Raw genomic sequence first — 16,912 nt, forward strand, 5'->3', positions numbered from 1 at the left:
TTTTCTGTCCATTAGCGTCACCATAAGAAAACAACCCATAAAACATGAGATAACCTTGCACAAATTGTTTTTATTTTTACATTTCTGATGCTGCCATCCCCCCGCCAGTCATTGTCACATTCAGTTTAAATATAAAAAATTTACTTTTCCATGTGTGTCAGACTTTGCCCCTGTGATATTGGTGGCGTTATACCCTCAACCCACATGGACTTTATAGACATCATACCATCTAATGGCTCATCACAGAGAAAAACTCAACTGTCCTTCAAGGGAGGGCAAGTTACGGGACAGGAAAAAGAAGAAACCTCTGCAGACTCGTTGCAGCTTTTTCGTAAAGAGAAGGAGATGACAGAGACAGAAAACAGGGGAGCTGGTGCCCTCTGCCCTCCAACTTACTTTGAGAAACTCTTATTAACCTCCGATTGCAACTCAGGAATATAATGAGCATCCATGAGGAATGACTTTACATCAGCTGCTCATCTCTGGGGTCACCTTAGCAGCTTTTCTCAGAAGTTGTTGCTCAGGGAGACACAAAACTGCCTAAGAAAGCTAAAAGTCATGAAATATATCACCAGTTTATCAGACTCTGTATTTATACAAATAGAATCTCAGAATTAGAATATATTCTCGAAAAGGTCCTTGCTTATAATTTGAGTCTTGTTTGATATTAAAGGAAGCATAAACTAAATGTCCAGTGAGGATCTTTTTGTCAGAACTAATTAAACTCTGAAAAGCTGCTGGTCTCTGTTGTGGTTGTGATGTCATTGCTGTGCTGCACGGCTGAGTGCCATAATGCCCCACCCCTCTGCTCTGATAGGTGGATGAGTCTCAGACAGGCGAGCCGGGTTGGCTTGGAGGCGAGCTCAGAGGGCGCACCGGGTGGTTTCCGGCCAACTACGCCGAGCGGATACCAGACAGCGAGGCGCCGCTCAGCCTGCGGGCCACGGCCTCGGCCACGCCCACCTCAGTCCAGCAGCCTATGTCTACGCCTCCTCCCGCCCCGGGACACACCGCCTCCTCTTCGTCATCCGCCAACAGCAACTGGGCCGACTTCAGCACCACGTACGTAACGAACCAGTTGATCTTCTTCACTGATTGACAGACACGTGAAGTACGGCTCATTACCTGAAGTACAACCGATGGACGAGTCGTCTGTTTGTGTGCAGGTGGCCCTCCAACACAGCCAGCCAATCAGAAGGCGAGGGATGGGACGCATGGCCCACCTCTTCAGCAAGTCAGAATCCATCGCTCAACGTTCCCTCGGCGCAGCTACGGCAACGCTCCGCCTTCACACCCGCTACCATGACGACGGGATCCTCTCCTTCTCCGGTGTTAGGACAGGTGACATGCAATTCCATATCTTAAACGTCAAAAAACAGCTGAAAGCAGAGAAATAGAGCTTCACAGACACTTTGATTTGAATGGAATTGAACCAGGGTGTTCTTACTGTGAGGCAGGAGCACTAACTGCTACGCAGCCTGCAACTGTAATAATGCTTAATTTTTCACTGTACTTAACCTGTTGATGTTAATTGATTTGTCGTTTACAGGGGGAGAAGGTGGAGGGTCTTCAAGCTCAGGCTCTGTATCCCTGGAGAGCCAAGAAGGACAACCACCTGAACTTCAACAAGAATGAGGTTGGACTGAGCTCCTCTCCTCCTCCTCATGTCGTGGCCTGGCCTCGTCTCGTCTCACAGCGCTGTTGTTTCCTATCAATGTTACTGCAGATCATCACGGTATTGGAGCAGCAAGACATGTGGTGGTTGGGTGAGCTTCAGACCGGACAGAGAGGCTGGTTTCCTAAAAGTTACGTCAAGCTCATTTCGGCCACCGTAACGGCCTCCGCCTCCGCTTCCTGTGCCCCGGCCTGCGTCCCGCCCTCCGTCCCGCCCTCTGTCGGCCCCCCGGCCTGCATCGGCCCCCCGGCACGCAGCAAGAACACCAGGTCAGCCGTGTTTCTCACATCACTGCCACGTTAACTTCTTCGCCTCTGTGTTATCGCTTTCTGCTGCATTTCGTGGGCTTTGATGTGTTTTTAAGCATTGAGAATCTCTTTGTCTTGAGGCCGGCCCCAGATAAGATGAGATGAGATAATCCTTCATTTGTACCACTGTGGGGACATTTTTCATTGTTGCAGCAGCAGAGGGCAGTATATCGCACAGATAACATTATCATGGTGTAATTGCATTAGATTGTTTTCGTGCGCCATGTTGTTCCTGCTTTGCAAATTCATAATGATAGAATTTTATATCACAAAGCACCGTGCTAATTAAAAACCAATTGGGTTGACAACCCCAACGATTTCATACCTGATAGATACAGGCTTGCAATCAGAAGCACAATCAAACACTTTTAAACGTTGTTTGTGACGTGAACATTTTCTGCTTCAGTGTTTTGACAGGTTTTTCTGACGTGTGGTCGTGATGTTAAATAATGGAGAGAGAACCATTCACAGCTGAGCATTTACAGACTCCTGTAGTTTTCTTCCTAGAGAGTAAAGCTTTACAACATGTAAGAACGGGCATTTATTTTCTCCTGGCTTTGTGTCCTCGCCTCTCCTAGTGAATCCGGAGTATCGGAAAGTCCGCCCAATGGAAAGCGCCCGTCACCTTCCCCGACAAAACCCTCCGACTCTGGAGAAGGTGACGCCCTCCACACCTCTGCACGGTTCTCATCGCAGCTGGAAGTTGGCGACGGAGTCCTGACTGCGTCTGTCTGTGCAGAATACATGGCCATGTACACCTATGAGAGCAGTGAACAGGGCGACCTGAGTTTCCAGCAGGGAGACATTGTGGTGGTGACCAGGAAGGAGGGGGATTGGTGGACGGGCATGGTCGCGGGAAAGACCGGCGTCTTTCCATCCAACTACGTCAAACCTCGTGACTCGGCGTCGGAGGTCAGGGATCGATGTACCATTATGGTTCTTTTAGCTTGAATCAATGGAGTGTATCTAACGACAGTGCATGTGTTGATTGTGTGTGTGTGTGTGTGTGTGTGTGTGTGTGTGTAGTCTCTGGGAGCAGCAGGGAAAACTGGGAGCCTCGGGAAGAAACCAGGTGAGTCGGCGCTTACGCTCTGATACATCAGCCTGTTACACTTCTTACAACAAGATTCATGTCTATATACCTGGAAATTCAACCCTTTCACTGTTGGATGGACTGGATTTATTTCGATTTTACGGCTGTAAAGCTCTCCAAAATTGTTTTTTATAAAACAAACAGCTTAGCTATATTCCTGTGTGTTGATGATGTCATGTGACACACTGAGGCTTCACTGCCAGGACCAGTATATGTGGGTAAAGCTCTGATCGCTCTGCTTCTTTTGAACGCCGGGATATGTTGGCTGGTGAAAACGCGTGTGCACGCTGGAGGACGAACAAAGAGTTTAACTGAAGCGTGTTGAGGAGTAGAGCTGACCACCTCCTCCTCCTCCTCTTCTCCTGTAGAGATCGCTCAGGTGATCGCCCCCTACAGCGCGACGGGAGCAGAGCAGCTGACGTTAGCTCCGGGACAGCTCATCCTCATCAGGAAGAAGAATCCAGGAGGCTGGTGGGAGGGCGAGCTGCAGGTACAGCAGGACAGACTGTCAGGAGTAAGATTTGCTGCCATCTGGTGGTAAATATCTGGAACATTTACTCAAATATTAGACTTGAGTCCATCTCCTCTGCCTTATCTCAGTAAGGTCTTCATTTCATCTGGTTTGATAATATGTATGCAATTTCATTCCAGTTTGTTTACACTGATAAGCTGAGGTAGCATTTAATATATGTATATATATATATATATATATATATATATATATATATATATAATTAATTAATTTGTTAGGATTGTTACAAGCAATTATATGTTTACTTATTCTAGCAAACATGCATCTTAAAGAGATCTCAGCTAGACGTTGCTAATGTCCCGGTGAACAGGGTTTCTGATGTACGATATTTAGTATGTTTATCTGTCCAGGCTCGAGGGAAGAAGCGTCAGATCGGTTGGTTTCCAGCAAATTACGTGAAACTGCTCAGTCCGAGTACCAGCAAGACGACTCCCACTGAGCCAACACCGCCCAAACTGACTCCTGCAAGCACAGGTACACACACCACACACACACACACACACACACACACACACACACACACACACACACACACACACACACACACACACACACACCGCCCAAACTGACTTCTTGAGCTTCCTCTGATAGAATAGAACTACTATTGCAGCACATCATCAGTAGGTTCTAACTGAGGTATAACTCGGGTTCCGTATTTTAGTTTTATCGTCCATATCAGTAGTTTAATGGTTGAGACTCACACCTGATAGCATCTGATTTGTCATCAGGCCATACACATGTCGGTTTCTCTCCATTTTGTTAACATTTATAGCGTATTGTTCTCTGCACACGTCTTGTGTGGTTTCATTACAAAACCATGCAACAGTGCCCTCCTGTGGCCCGGCATACAAACTACATCAATTTCACACTGCTACTTTTGTTTCCGGATAAATCATTTCTGCTTCACATGAGCTTGACTCACTTTACTCGCCAATGTTTTGCCATCCTTTCTCCAAGTTCTTCGGTCCTTCCCGTATCATCTCTCAGCAGCTGAGGATCAAATAGGTCGTAACTGGTGTACTTGTGTGTGCATGTGTGTGAAGCTGTGTGTCAGGTCATCGGCATGTACGACTACGTGGCGCAGAATGACGATGAGCTGGCCTTCCTGAAGGGTCAGGTGATCACCGTGCTCAACAAGGACGACTGTGATTGGTGGAAAGGAGAGCTGAACGGGAGGGAGGGGCTTTTCCCGAGCAACTACGTCAAACTCACTACGGACACCGATCCGAGCACGCAGTGTGAGTACACACAAAGACGCTCACTCGCATATGCTCACACTCACATATGCACCTGTAGCGTACACTTACACAGTGTACTAAAATAAACATACTAACATTCAGTTTGAGTACAAGCTATTATACCACTGACACACACACACACACACACACACACACCCAGAGCCAGGTGTGGAGATGCTGTCCCTCTCAGTCTTTGACCCCAGGCTGGTTTCACACTCCTTTGGGCCTCTTTGATTCCCTCCCATCATGCACCACCTCTGGGTGGTGTCTGTGTGTTTGTGTGGTGTGTATGTGCATGCCTGCATGTGTGTGTGTGTGTATGTGCAAGCATCAGTGCACAGCTTGTTTCCTCCTCGTTTCCTGCATGTTTCCCTTCAGCATGATCCACCGTAGAAGTAGAACGTGTAGAGCGGAGCAGAGCCAGCGACGGGAGTGATTGAGACGTGTCATGAAGAGCTACGAGGAGGAAGAAGACATCAGATAACACAGCTGAGCCATGACATGACAATGAGTACAAACTACACAGTGAAATCATTTAATCAATGAACCCTTTAGACAATTCAAATTTATGACACACAAAGGGAAATATTTCTTTGATTCTTTACAATTTTATCTGCTAGGTCTTCAGAATCAATACCGCAGGAGGTTAACATGAAAGATTTCAGAAGAGCAGATTTGTTTTTCACGGTTTCTTAACCAAAGGCTTGAATTATCACAAAAAAAATGCTTAAAACTTTAGTTTCTATAAAGTGTGGAATTAAAATACAATCTTCAGCTGAACATTTCCACGAAACAATAAAAAAGATTAGTTTGCAGTAGTTTAAAGAATAAAAAGCAAGACATATTAACCTTTATAGAAGAAGAATCCACTCTAAAACTCCTCGACTGTATCTGTAATATTGAAAAACCACTAAAATAAAGCAGAAACATGTGTGGGTGCTCTGACAGTGGACGTTACGGTGACCTGTAACCAGCGTGTCACACAGTTCTAACATCAGCTCTACAGAAATATTCAAGACGACCACATATCACAGGCTAAAAATGAACTTGAATTTTTTAAATCATGACATCAGATCCAGGGAGCCTTTTACATTATTATGGTGATAAGTAGGTGAATGCTGGTGGCATCTCTGCCTAAAAGATTGAAGTTATAATTCATGTTTTAACAGGTTTCATTAGTGCTCTGAATGATTGGTTTCTACACTGATTGATATTGCCACAGTATGTCGGGATCCATTTCCAAAATCTGACGCGAACACATGGACAGACTAGATTATTTTATAAAGGAAATATAATTTTATATACACTTGGACTTTATCCCTATAAATGCAATACTGAATAAAGTCCACTAGATGGCAGTAAAGATGTACTCTCATGGTGCCACAGTGCTGATTGCAATGAGGATTATTGAACCTCTCATTCAGATCAGACAGTCTCCTGCTGAGATGTGTAAACAATAATACTAATAATCTGTGCTGTGCCCCGTCCCGCTCTAACGCCTCTATTTCTATGCTAGATTAGACCACACCTCCACACTCTGTCTTGCTGCACGCTCCACCCACCTAGCACTGGTTGTTGTTGTTGTTGGTGTTTTGTTTAGTTGTTTTTGTTGATGTTGTTGTTGTCGTCCTCTCTCTAGGATCATATCATTACCCAGAACCCCCCTCTCCTCAAAGCCCTCAAAGAGACCCACTAGGCCACGCCCACTAGGCCACTCAACCAATGGGACAGCAGCAAGAGGTCACATGACCCGGACATGGCGACTCTCCACCAGTAGAAGCCAGAGACAGAGAGAGAGAAAGAAATAAAGCAAGAAAGAAAGAAAAGAGAGGCAGACACACACACGCACACACACACACACACACACACACACACTGAGACATTAATAAACACAAAAAAAAAGCCCTCCGTGGGAAAGACACACAACTCTGTATCTCTGCTCTGACTGGCAGGAACACTCTCCTCTTCCTCCTTTTCTACTTCCTCCTCCACTTTCTCCTCCTATGAGATTGACTGGATCAGTGACTACACACACACACACACCCACACACACACACACACACACACACAGTGAACTTTGCGCCCTGTGCTGGCGTGGTGAAGTGGATAGTGGGTCATTTTGTGGCTTTATGGGAGATTAGATTGACTGGCTCAGCTCCTCGCTCCATCACCTCCCTCCCTCCCCTCCCTCCCTCACCTCGTTCCCTCTTCCCCTCCCTCCCTTCCTCCCTCCCTCCGTCCTGCTTCATTATTTTACCTTCGTTTATTTAGCACCTTCATTCGCCTGTCAGTGAAATGTGCTGGCTCCGCCCCCTCACTAACTCCTCCCCTCCCGCAGCTTCACAGAAAGACCCACTATCTGCAGGAGGACGAGTCTCAATGTTCAAATCTGTCTCCCCCTCTCAATGCCAAAGACCCTTCCTCCTGTTAATCTTCCTCTTCCTCGTCTTCCTCCTCCTCCTCCCCTAAAGGAAGTTAATGAAAGGAGAGGCAGCATTGAGACGCGTCCCACAGCAGTTTAAAGGCTGAGGTTCAATCCCACGAAGGCGCTCCCTCCCTTCTACACTCCTTGTCCTTTATCCTCCTGCCTCGCTCCGCTCTGGAGGAGGAGGAGGAGGAGGAGAAGGAGGTGTAGTAGAAGGGAGCGAGCGAACACATTCGTGGGAATAAAGTGTGACGAGCTGTGCTGTGACTGGTCAGCACACCAGCTAACACACACACACACACCACGGTACAGAGAATTTGGCTCATCACACACACACACACACACACACACACACACACACACACACACACACACACACACACACACACACGGTGATGATTGATGTTTTATCCAGGTTTAACTTAACATGTATTAACTTGAAGCGATCCATTCAGTGTCCACTTTTCTTTTTGTTTACACGCTTATTGTTTGTCTGTTGCTATGGTGACGATGTGATGCTGTACACGAGGCGGAGGCAGATTCGCTACTAAACTATGAGGACACACTTTGTAATCATTCCACTGATAAAGGAGCAGAAAGCAGCCGCGCACAAAGATCAAGTTAGAGTTTGAAATCAGAGCGATTCCTGAATCAGGACGTCGAATTCAAACCTGCTTGTTCCACAACATTTCTCTTGGGTCAAAGTGTATCGTTCAAACAGATGGGTGTGTTGTATTCACTTAAGAAAAAAAAAAATTATTCTTAATCCGAAAATTGTTCTGGAAACAAACTTCCAATTTTCTAAATTTACAAGGGAATTTTTTTTTTTAATTACCTTATTTGTTAAAATATATCATCAAAATAAGTTCTCTGATTAAACTGGTAAGATGAAGTATCTGTTTGAAGTCAGGCTGAAGTTTGCTTGTTGGTTTTAAACATGTTGAAGGTTAACTGGAGACTAAAATACACATTTTCTGTTTTACTTCTTCATCCAGACCAATAATATTGAACAACTCAAATAGTTTTATGACACTTAATAAACAAAATGTCCTGTTGGTGAACTCACATGATTATCTCAAGTTATCTCGTTTTGGAAAAAAAAAAACACAGTTTATGGACTGAGCAATGAATTCACTCAAATAAAATTTAGTTTTAGGTTTATTTAATGATCAACATGTTGACACAAAACACTGTGTGTGTGTGTGTGTGCGTGTGTGCGTGTGCGCGTGTGCGCGTGCGTGCGTGCGTGTGAGATTTCTTTCTTAAGTGAACACAACAACATTCTGGCATATTTGTTTTGCCTCTTGAATTCTCGTCACTGTGCCAACGAGACGGTGACTTTATCGTCACGGTGTATCGAAGCTCCTCCTGCTGCACTCATAAACTGTACAACAGCGGTTACCACGGTGACGGTGTATCGTTGCCTAGCAACAGACGAGTATTATCACGGTTGCCATATTGAATTTGTCTTGTTTGTTTTATTGACGACAGTATTGTGATTTTAATGTTTACCCTTCGAAACACAAACGGTGAATGAAAAGACGATTGACCTTTTTATACAACAAGCAGTCGCGCTGTTATTGTCATTATTAGTATTATTCCTAATAGTAATTGATCTGCTGGGATCCCATCGGTGTGTCAGTGTTGGAGGCGAAGCTCTCTGATTGGTCGATGAGTGGGAGCGTTGGCGGGTTTGTTACCGGCTGGCGGAGGCTCGTCACAGTCGGCAGTATTTTATGTTAGAATAAAGCGTTTACCAGACCGGAGCCACGCTGCAGTCCGACCGCCGTCACTTCCTGTTCCCAGGCGTCGCAGTCCGACTGTCGGTCAGCCAAAGCTACACACATTTTAACAACTTTTACCGATTTTAACACATTGCACTCAGGCGTGTAGCTCTGGTTTAGTCCGGTTTATTAAACAAAATAAAATGAAAACAATCCCCCAATGGTCTTCAAAGTGTGGGGCGGGTCTCCCCTGGGGGGGCGACAGAGAGCCCGATTTCCACCTTCACGATCATCTGGTTCCTTTTATTCTAGCGATTACATTTTCTTTTTTTTAGCTTTTAGTTCATCTGAGTTGAAACACAAAAAGAAAATGATTTCACTCAAACACAATCAAATTTACTCCTGAGGGTTTTGAGTGTAAGAGATGAGTTAAGCTTTTAAAAAAAGACTTTGTGTGACTGTTTCCCAGCAGTTGTAAAGTAAAGAAAGGTTAAGGTGAACCTGTGACGTGGCTCCAGCTCAGCAGGGGGCGCTCACCCACTCACTGTGAAAACCTCTAAATACTCTAAAGCAACACTTCATGTGGGGAGAAATAATAAACTCTGATGAATGAATGAATGAACGAGTGAATGAGCGAGTAAAAAAACGTGAGGCGTTTTGAATGAATGAATGAATGAATGAACTGTACAGAATGTAAGCGTGACGCTGATAGAAGAAGAAATGTCTGGACAGCTTTTTATTGGTGGAGTTTTTTGTTTTTTTTGGGGGGGATGAAGTGGTGAATCTGGTCCTGATGATTAAACACTCTGAGACAGACTGCTGCTGGTGACTGGCCTCGTTCCTCACACACACACACACACACACACACACACACACACACACACACACACACACACACACACACAGCATTAGATATTGTGTTGACAATATTTTTTAAAAGTACATAATACTAGTTTAAAATAAATCAGCCTAACCTCCAATAATAAGCAGAAGGACACTAACAACACATTATTTCCTTTCAAAGATATTCTTTTATACTTCAGACGTTAATTAATGCATTCTCCAACTTTCCTCGCCTCATTTAGTCCTGCAGTACCAGGTTAAACCACAAGATGGTGTATCGAGTCACCCACAAAGGCAGCAGCAGGAATATTTAACACAACGTCTGAAACTTTTCACTTCTGCAACCAAATCTTTTAAAAACAAGGCCACCGACAGACTGGCGCAAAAGTGACTCAACACTGCCACCCGATGTACAACAGAGGCATGACTTTAATAGTACTGAAGTTTTAGTGTCCCTTCAAAGTTGCATTTTTCGGTAAAAACATTCAATCTTTCTTTTCAGTTTTCCTCACTGTGTTGTCAGCTGTAAATATCTTTTTAAAATAAATGTCTTTCCAGAGTCCTTGATAGCTTAGTCCCCGGTTTGCCAACTTCCTCAAACCAGGACCTAAGCTGTTTGGACTTCCCCAGGGGGGCTGAGAAGTGTGGAGCACCGATAACTGGCACACACTCTCTGGTCCCTCTTTTTGAAGATGGCGACCACTACCCCGGTCTGCCAGTCGGATGGTACTGTACCCGAGGTCCATGCGATACTGTGGACACGTGTCACTGATGCTTTCTTTTCTGATCTCCAGCAGAGCTGTGAACTCGTCAATACATCGCCTTGTATATGACCATAAGCAAAGTCTTAAAATTCACAATCAAAATGGAAAAATTCTGATCATAAAATCAAAAACAAAATCGTCATTATTAAACATGCGATTCATATGCGAATCTGATTTAAATGATTTATACTTTCAATAATTATTTTTTTTGTGAGTCACATGCACACACACACTGAGTCACATGCACACACACACTGAGTCACATGCACACACACGCTCTTCTGATCTCAGGTATGTATCGGCTCAGAGGGGTTTTCTGCTTCGGTCCCTGCTTGTTTCAGCGGGTCTGACCTAGTGTGTGTGTGTGTGTGTGTGTGTGTGTGTATATATGTGTGTGCGCGCAGGGTGTGCTGACCTCCACCTGCTGGACATGCTGAGCCCGATGGAGAGGAAGAGGCAGGGTTACATCCACGAGCTGATCGTCACCGAGGAGAACTACGTCAACGACCTGCAACTGGTAACAGAGGTGAGAATCTGCCGCGCCTTTATTTCTGTGTTCATAAGAGAAATGTTTCCATCGTGTTTTCCACAAAAGTTCTTACATTACAAATACTGTGTGTGTGTGTGTGTGTGTGTGTGTGTGTGTGTGTGTGTGTGTGTGTGTGTGTGTGTGTGTGTGTGTGTGTGTGTGTGTGTGTGTGTGTGTGTGTGTGTGTGTGTGTGTGTGTGTGTGTGTGTGTGTGTGTGTGTGTGTGTGCAGATCTTCCACAAGCCTCTGTTGGATTGCGAGCTGCTGACGGAGAAGGAAGTGGCGATGATCTTCGTCAACTGGAAGGAGCTCATCATGTGCAACATCAAACTGCTCAAGTAAACACACACACACACACACACACACACACACACACACACACACACACACACACACACACACAGTGTCAGTTTGATCCCAGCTGAAGGCTTTTCATGGCTTTCCAGGGCTCTGAGAGTCAGGAAGAAGATGTCGGGCGACCGGATGCCGGTGAAGATGATCGGTGACATCCTGACCAATCAGCTGCCTCACATGCAGCCGTACATCAGGTTCAAACTCCTCCTCCTCCTCGTTTCAATTCTTCACAAACTTCTCTTGATTCCCTTTCTTTTAAGTACATTTGATCGCGTTGCATCCCCCTTCTGCAGATTTTGCTCGTGTCAGCTGAACGGCGCGACGCTGATTCAGCAGAAAACCGACGACAACCCGGAAATCAAGGATTTCCTGAAGGTATGAACAACATGCAAACTCTGCGCATGCATGAGACAGTGCGGAAAGTAACTGTGTGTGTGTGTGTGTGTGTGTGTGTCTGTGTCTGTGTCTGTCTATGTGTGTGTGTCAGAGGCTAGCCATGGATCCCAGGTGTAAGGGAATGCCTCTGTCCAGTTTCCTGCTCAAGCCCATGCAGAGAGTCACGCGCTACCCGCTCATCATCAAAAACGTACGTGTCGTCTCCGAGCGCGTCTCGCCCGCGGACTCCGCCTCGCCCGCTCACCTTGTGTTTGTGACTGACTTTACAGATCCTGGAAAACACTCCAGAGTCTCATCCAGACCACAGCCACCTGAAAGCTGCTCTGGAGAAAGCAGAGGAGCTGTGCTCACAGGTGAAGCAAAACACACACACACACACACACACACACACACACACACACACACACACACACACCTGAGAGTGTGAACCTGACAGCCCGGGTCACGATGCTCTATAACCTGGATGTTAGGGGACAAAGATGCTCTATAATCTGGATGTTAGTGGAGGAAGATGCTCTATAACCTGGATGTTAGTGGAGGAAGATGCTCTATAATATGGATGTGAGTCGGAGGAAGATGCTCTATAATCTGGATGTGAGTCAGAGGAAGATGCTCTATAATCTGGATGTTAGAGGAGGGAGGTGCTCTATAATCTGGATGTGAGTCGGAGGAAAATGCTCTATAATCTGGCTGTTAAAGGAAGATGCTCTATAATCAGTTTGATGCTGCCAGGCTGAAGGCGTCTTTAGTTTCCCGTCATCTTAAGTGACTAAGAACAAAGGAACTATTTGTTTTCAGGTGAACGAAGGCGTCCGAGAGAAGGAGAACTCCGACCGGCTGGAGTGGATTCAGGCTCACGTTCAGTGCGAGGGCCTGTCAGAGGTACCACAGATCAACGTCCCGTCTCCCGTCGCCGCGGCGACATCTCACTGCTCTTTCATTCGTCAGCCGTCGGCGAACTGAGCCAAACCGAAGCATCTCAAACAAACTTGTTTCTCTTCTTCCAGCAACTGGTGTTTAACTCGGTCACAAACTGTTTGGGTCCCAGAAAGTTTCTGCACAGCGGGAAGCTGTTCAAGGCCAAAAGCAGCAAAGAGCTCTACGGGTTCCTGTTCAACGACTTCCTGCTGCTGACGCAGGTCAGTGTGGGGAAGAAACCGAACAAGCGTCACACAAATCGATTGTAAAAAGTTAATTTCATTTCTAAACAGGAAGTGAAACTTTGTTCTTGATGTTGGTTTTTAGTTCAGTGTTGTTTCACTTAAAGAGACAGTAAATAAATAAATAAATAAATGTTCATTTATACTTCTTTCTTTTTCTTTTTAAGGTGACCAAACCTCTGGGCTTTTCGGGCTCCGACAAAGTTTTCTCCTCCAAAACACACCTGCAGTACCGCATGTACAAGACGGTGAGACACACACACACACACACACACACACACACACACACACACAACGTCAAAACTGCAGAGCGTGTGCGTGTTCCTGAATAACTGATGTCCGTGTTGATTTCCAGCCGATCTTTTTAAACGAAGTGTTAGTGAAGCTGCCGACGGATCCTTCGGGAGACGAGCCCCTCTTCCACATCTCACACATAGACCGGGTTTACACCCTGAGAGCCGAGAGCATCAACGAACGGTAACACACACACACACACACACACACACACACACACACACACACACACACACACACACACACACACACACACACACACACACACACACACACACGTGCATAGCCCCGACTGAGTTCACGAACGGATGCTCTGCGGTGCGTCGGTGTGCTCCCTTGCAGGACGGCCTGGGTTCAGAAAATCAAGGCGGCTTCGGAGCTTTTCATCGAGACGGAGAAGAAGAAGCGGGAGAAGGCGTATCTCGGTACCTGTCGCACATCGAGCTTTCTGTCTTTTTTTTTTTTTTTTTTTTTAAAGCAGTTAAGATGAAACGCTTAACGTTTTCGTCTCTGTGACAGTGCGTTCGCAGAGAGCGACCGGCATCGGCCGACTGATGGTCAACATCGTGGAGGGAATCGAGCTCAAACCCTGTCGCTCTCACGGTGGATATTCTACCATTGACCTGTGGAAATGTCTGAGAGGTTTTTTTTTTTTTTCCTGGTTAATTGAATGATGAGCTGCTGTTTTCCAGGGAAAAGTAACCCGTACTGCGAGGTGACCATGGGCTCCCAGTGCCATATCACTAAAACGTTGCAGGTGACGTCACACTTCCTCTCATGATTTTTATTTCATGATTAGCCGAGGTGTCGAACTCATTTCAGTTCAGGTTCCACATTCAGGCCTGGTTCATTCTGAACCTCTCTCTCTCTCTCTCTCTCTCTCTCTCTCTGTGTCTCTCTCTCTCTCTCTCTCTCTGTGTCTCTCTCTCTCTCTCTCTCTGTGTCTCTCTGTGTCTCTCTGTCTCCCCCTGCAGGACACGCTGAACCCGAAGTGGAACTCCAACTGTCAGTTCTTCATCAAGGACCTGGAGCAGGACGTCCTCTGTGTCACTGTGTTCGAACGGGACCAGTTTTCTCCCGACGGTGGGTTTGTCTTCTCTCACATCCTCCAGACGCGAATTGTACAAAATCTTCAGGGATGATTCGTCATCATCCAAGGACCAAGCTTATTAGATTTTGCGACGTTAACGGCTAATCCCCAAAAACTGCAAAAAAATAAAAAAATTTCCCTCACAGAGCGGATGAGCAAGGCACCTCATTGAATAGATCAGAGGAGATCAGCGTCTGTTGCCATGGAGACACTCCCTGCTCCGCACACTGATGTAGCTACCTGACCCAGCTAGTTAGCATCGATATTAGCTAACAGCGATCATGCTAGCGATGCTCACTCGGTTCCGCAAACAAACGTGTCGTTGGCGATAGTCTGCGCTCTACCTAGTGTAGCTCTAGTTCATTCATTCCCACCTCATCCTGATTTCTGCTCCAGACTTCCTGGGCCGGACCGAGATCCGCCTGGCCGAGATAAAGAAGGACCAGGGCTCGAAAGGACCAATCACCAAGCGGCTGCTGCTCCACGAGGTTCCCACCGGAGAGATCGTGGTCCGACTGGACCTCCAGCTCTTCGAGGAGCCCTGAAGCCCCACGAGGCCCCGGGACTGACAGACCTGGTGTGGACCTGACGGCTGAGCTGGATCAGACTGGACTTGGGGGGGGGGGGGGGGGGGGGGGGTCAGACTGGACTGGGGATGGGGGGTGGGGGGTTGGGGGTGGGGATCGGACTAAACTGGAGGATCAGGTTTGTGTGGGTAATGCTGAGCAGTACGAACAGAATGACACTAATGTGAGTTATCAGGTTTCCTGTTTGTCACTTCCACTGATCTATCATGAACTCATGATCTCCTCTTGTCCCATTCAAAGCTTCTAAAGAGGCGGTGAGCGATAACGCTGCCACGCCTCTGCCGTCCAGTGGGCGGCGGTGTCGAGTTGAAACCTGCTCGTCACGTAGACGACACCACCGCGCGGTAGAGCGAAGCTTGACGCCATCTCCACCTTTGACTCAACACACCATCTTGTGGTTGAAACTTGAACTGCAGGGCTAAAATATTCCGGCAGCTCGTCATGGACGTGTCGGCAAAACGACTGAGAGCGTCGTCTAGTCTCATTTGGCTTTGTTTTCTGTGTTATTACGATCGGAGGTACTTTTATTATTTTAGTCTCCACAGACGTCGGCCTCGGGGGCCGAGATATGAGCAATATGTAAACCACTTACCCAAGTCTCATTAGGAGAGGAGAAAACGGTGGAAACGATCAACTCATTGTCTTAATTCTCTGGTACATATCAGATGAGTGGAAATGATATTAAATAAATGTAAAATAACGTCTTTACGGGAGTAAATTCCACACCACTAACGTCTTAATTAGATTGTTGTTCGACCTGTAGGGATCCAGTCCGTTAATCCTCCTTCAGTCTGGTTCAGCTCGCTGCTCGGTCCAAGTGTTTCCTCTCTCCTTCATCCCTTCATCCCCTTCATCCCACACTCTCACACACTCCAGTGACAATCCAGCCCTCGTGTGTGTGTGTGTGCGTGTGCGTGTGCGTGTGTGTACAGGAGTGTCGACAGGCTAATCGAAGGCACGCTTCAGTCTGTATTTTTCTTTTATTCCAGTCTCATCAACTCTTCTTCGTTGGTTTTGTTTCGGCGCGCCGCCCCGACGTTTCTCCCATGAAGTGCTAACTATGTACAGGTTTTAACGAGAAATGCTAACGATGCCAATAAGCTGTAAATCCCCACAGATTCTACGACGCGTCGGGATGTTTGCGTGCGAAACTCTTCGCCGAGGATAACGTGAAAAAATTAAAAAAGAATGTCTTAAATTTTCAGAGGTTTTTAATGCACACGGGGTGGGGAGGGGGAGGGGTTGGGGGTCGACGGCTGGTCAGTCTCTGTCAGAGACCAAAAGTCCTGCGTATTTGCGTTGGCCTCGGACGCCCCGAGGAGAAACTCTACTGTGTGTCGACACTCCCCGCACTTTTAAACGCAGTCGGATTTCAGAGCGGCGCAGGACACGACGGACGTTTATCACACAGCCGCCACTTTGAGTAATCAGAGGAGGAAAATGTACCTGGAAGACGACGATAAAAACACATAAAAGAAAGATATCATTCTTAAATGTCATAACCTTTAGGAAACTGTTTTTCTTTTTTTTTTAGGCTTGTTAACTCAAGAACGTTTTTATTTTGGGGGCGTTGTTTCGAGGTTTGGCCAGCAGGGGGAGTTTTTAAAGAAAGAAATGTTTCCACAAACTATGGATATGCTGAATCAACACATTTATGTACTACAAATACTGTGTACCGAACCTTCATCTTCATGCTAACTGATGAAATAGCATTTACTGTATGTTGCCATGCACTCGTTTTTTTTTTTTTTATCTAGTTTTGGCGTAAAGTATCAAAACTACTGGAATCAATGACTGTTTGACGTTTAAAAAACATGTTAACTTCTTGTTACCATGGTGATAATTAAACACATAATTACCATAGTGTGGGTGGAGTTTGGCCAGATTGGGCAGAACTCCA

At 46.1% G+C, this 16,912-nt stretch overlaps 1 protein-coding gene across 1 annotated transcript in view; it reads left to right on the forward strand.

Annotated features, from left to right (window-relative positions):
• Positions 1-14,970, forward strand: part of itsn1 (intersectin 1 (SH3 domain protein)) — a gene marked incomplete at its 3' end in the record, with an annotated part of 40,004 nt that extends 25,034 nt beyond the window's left edge. The window contains exons 22-46 of the mRNA XM_080481698.1: positions 818-1,062; positions 1,167-1,341; positions 1,550-1,636; positions 1,727-1,944; positions 2,562-2,641; positions 2,723-2,895; positions 3,010-3,055; positions 3,445-3,566; positions 3,959-4,082; positions 4,652-4,846; positions 11,007-11,128; positions 11,363-11,469; positions 11,578-11,679; positions 11,779-11,860; positions 11,973-12,071; positions 12,151-12,234; positions 12,680-12,763; positions 12,889-13,020; positions 13,209-13,289; positions 13,397-13,518; positions 13,678-13,760; positions 13,855-13,938; positions 14,028-14,092; positions 14,310-14,418; positions 14,822-14,970. Coding sequence (XP_080337824.1) covers positions 818-1,062; positions 1,167-1,341; positions 1,550-1,636; positions 1,727-1,944; positions 2,562-2,641; positions 2,723-2,895; positions 3,010-3,055; positions 3,445-3,566; positions 3,959-4,082; positions 4,652-4,846; positions 11,007-11,128; positions 11,363-11,469; positions 11,578-11,679; positions 11,779-11,860; positions 11,973-12,071; positions 12,151-12,234; positions 12,680-12,763; positions 12,889-13,020; positions 13,209-13,289; positions 13,397-13,518; positions 13,678-13,760; positions 13,855-13,938; positions 14,028-14,092; positions 14,310-14,418; positions 14,822-14,970 — 2,970 coding nt within the window. The remainder of the gene's footprint in view (positions 1-817; positions 1,063-1,166; positions 1,342-1,549; positions 1,637-1,726; positions 1,945-2,561; positions 2,642-2,722; positions 2,896-3,009; positions 3,056-3,444; positions 3,567-3,958; positions 4,083-4,651; positions 4,847-11,006; positions 11,129-11,362; positions 11,470-11,577; positions 11,680-11,778; positions 11,861-11,972; positions 12,072-12,150; positions 12,235-12,679; positions 12,764-12,888; positions 13,021-13,208; positions 13,290-13,396; positions 13,519-13,677; positions 13,761-13,854; positions 13,939-14,027; positions 14,093-14,309; positions 14,419-14,821) is intronic.
• Positions 14,971-16,912: the final 1,942 nt, after the last annotated feature.

This window comes from Lipophrys pholis (assembly GCF_963383615.2).
Source record: "Lipophrys pholis genome assembly, chromosome: 15".
NCBI classification, from domain to species: domain Eukaryota; kingdom Metazoa; phylum Chordata; class Actinopteri; order Blenniiformes; family Blenniidae; genus Lipophrys; species Lipophrys pholis.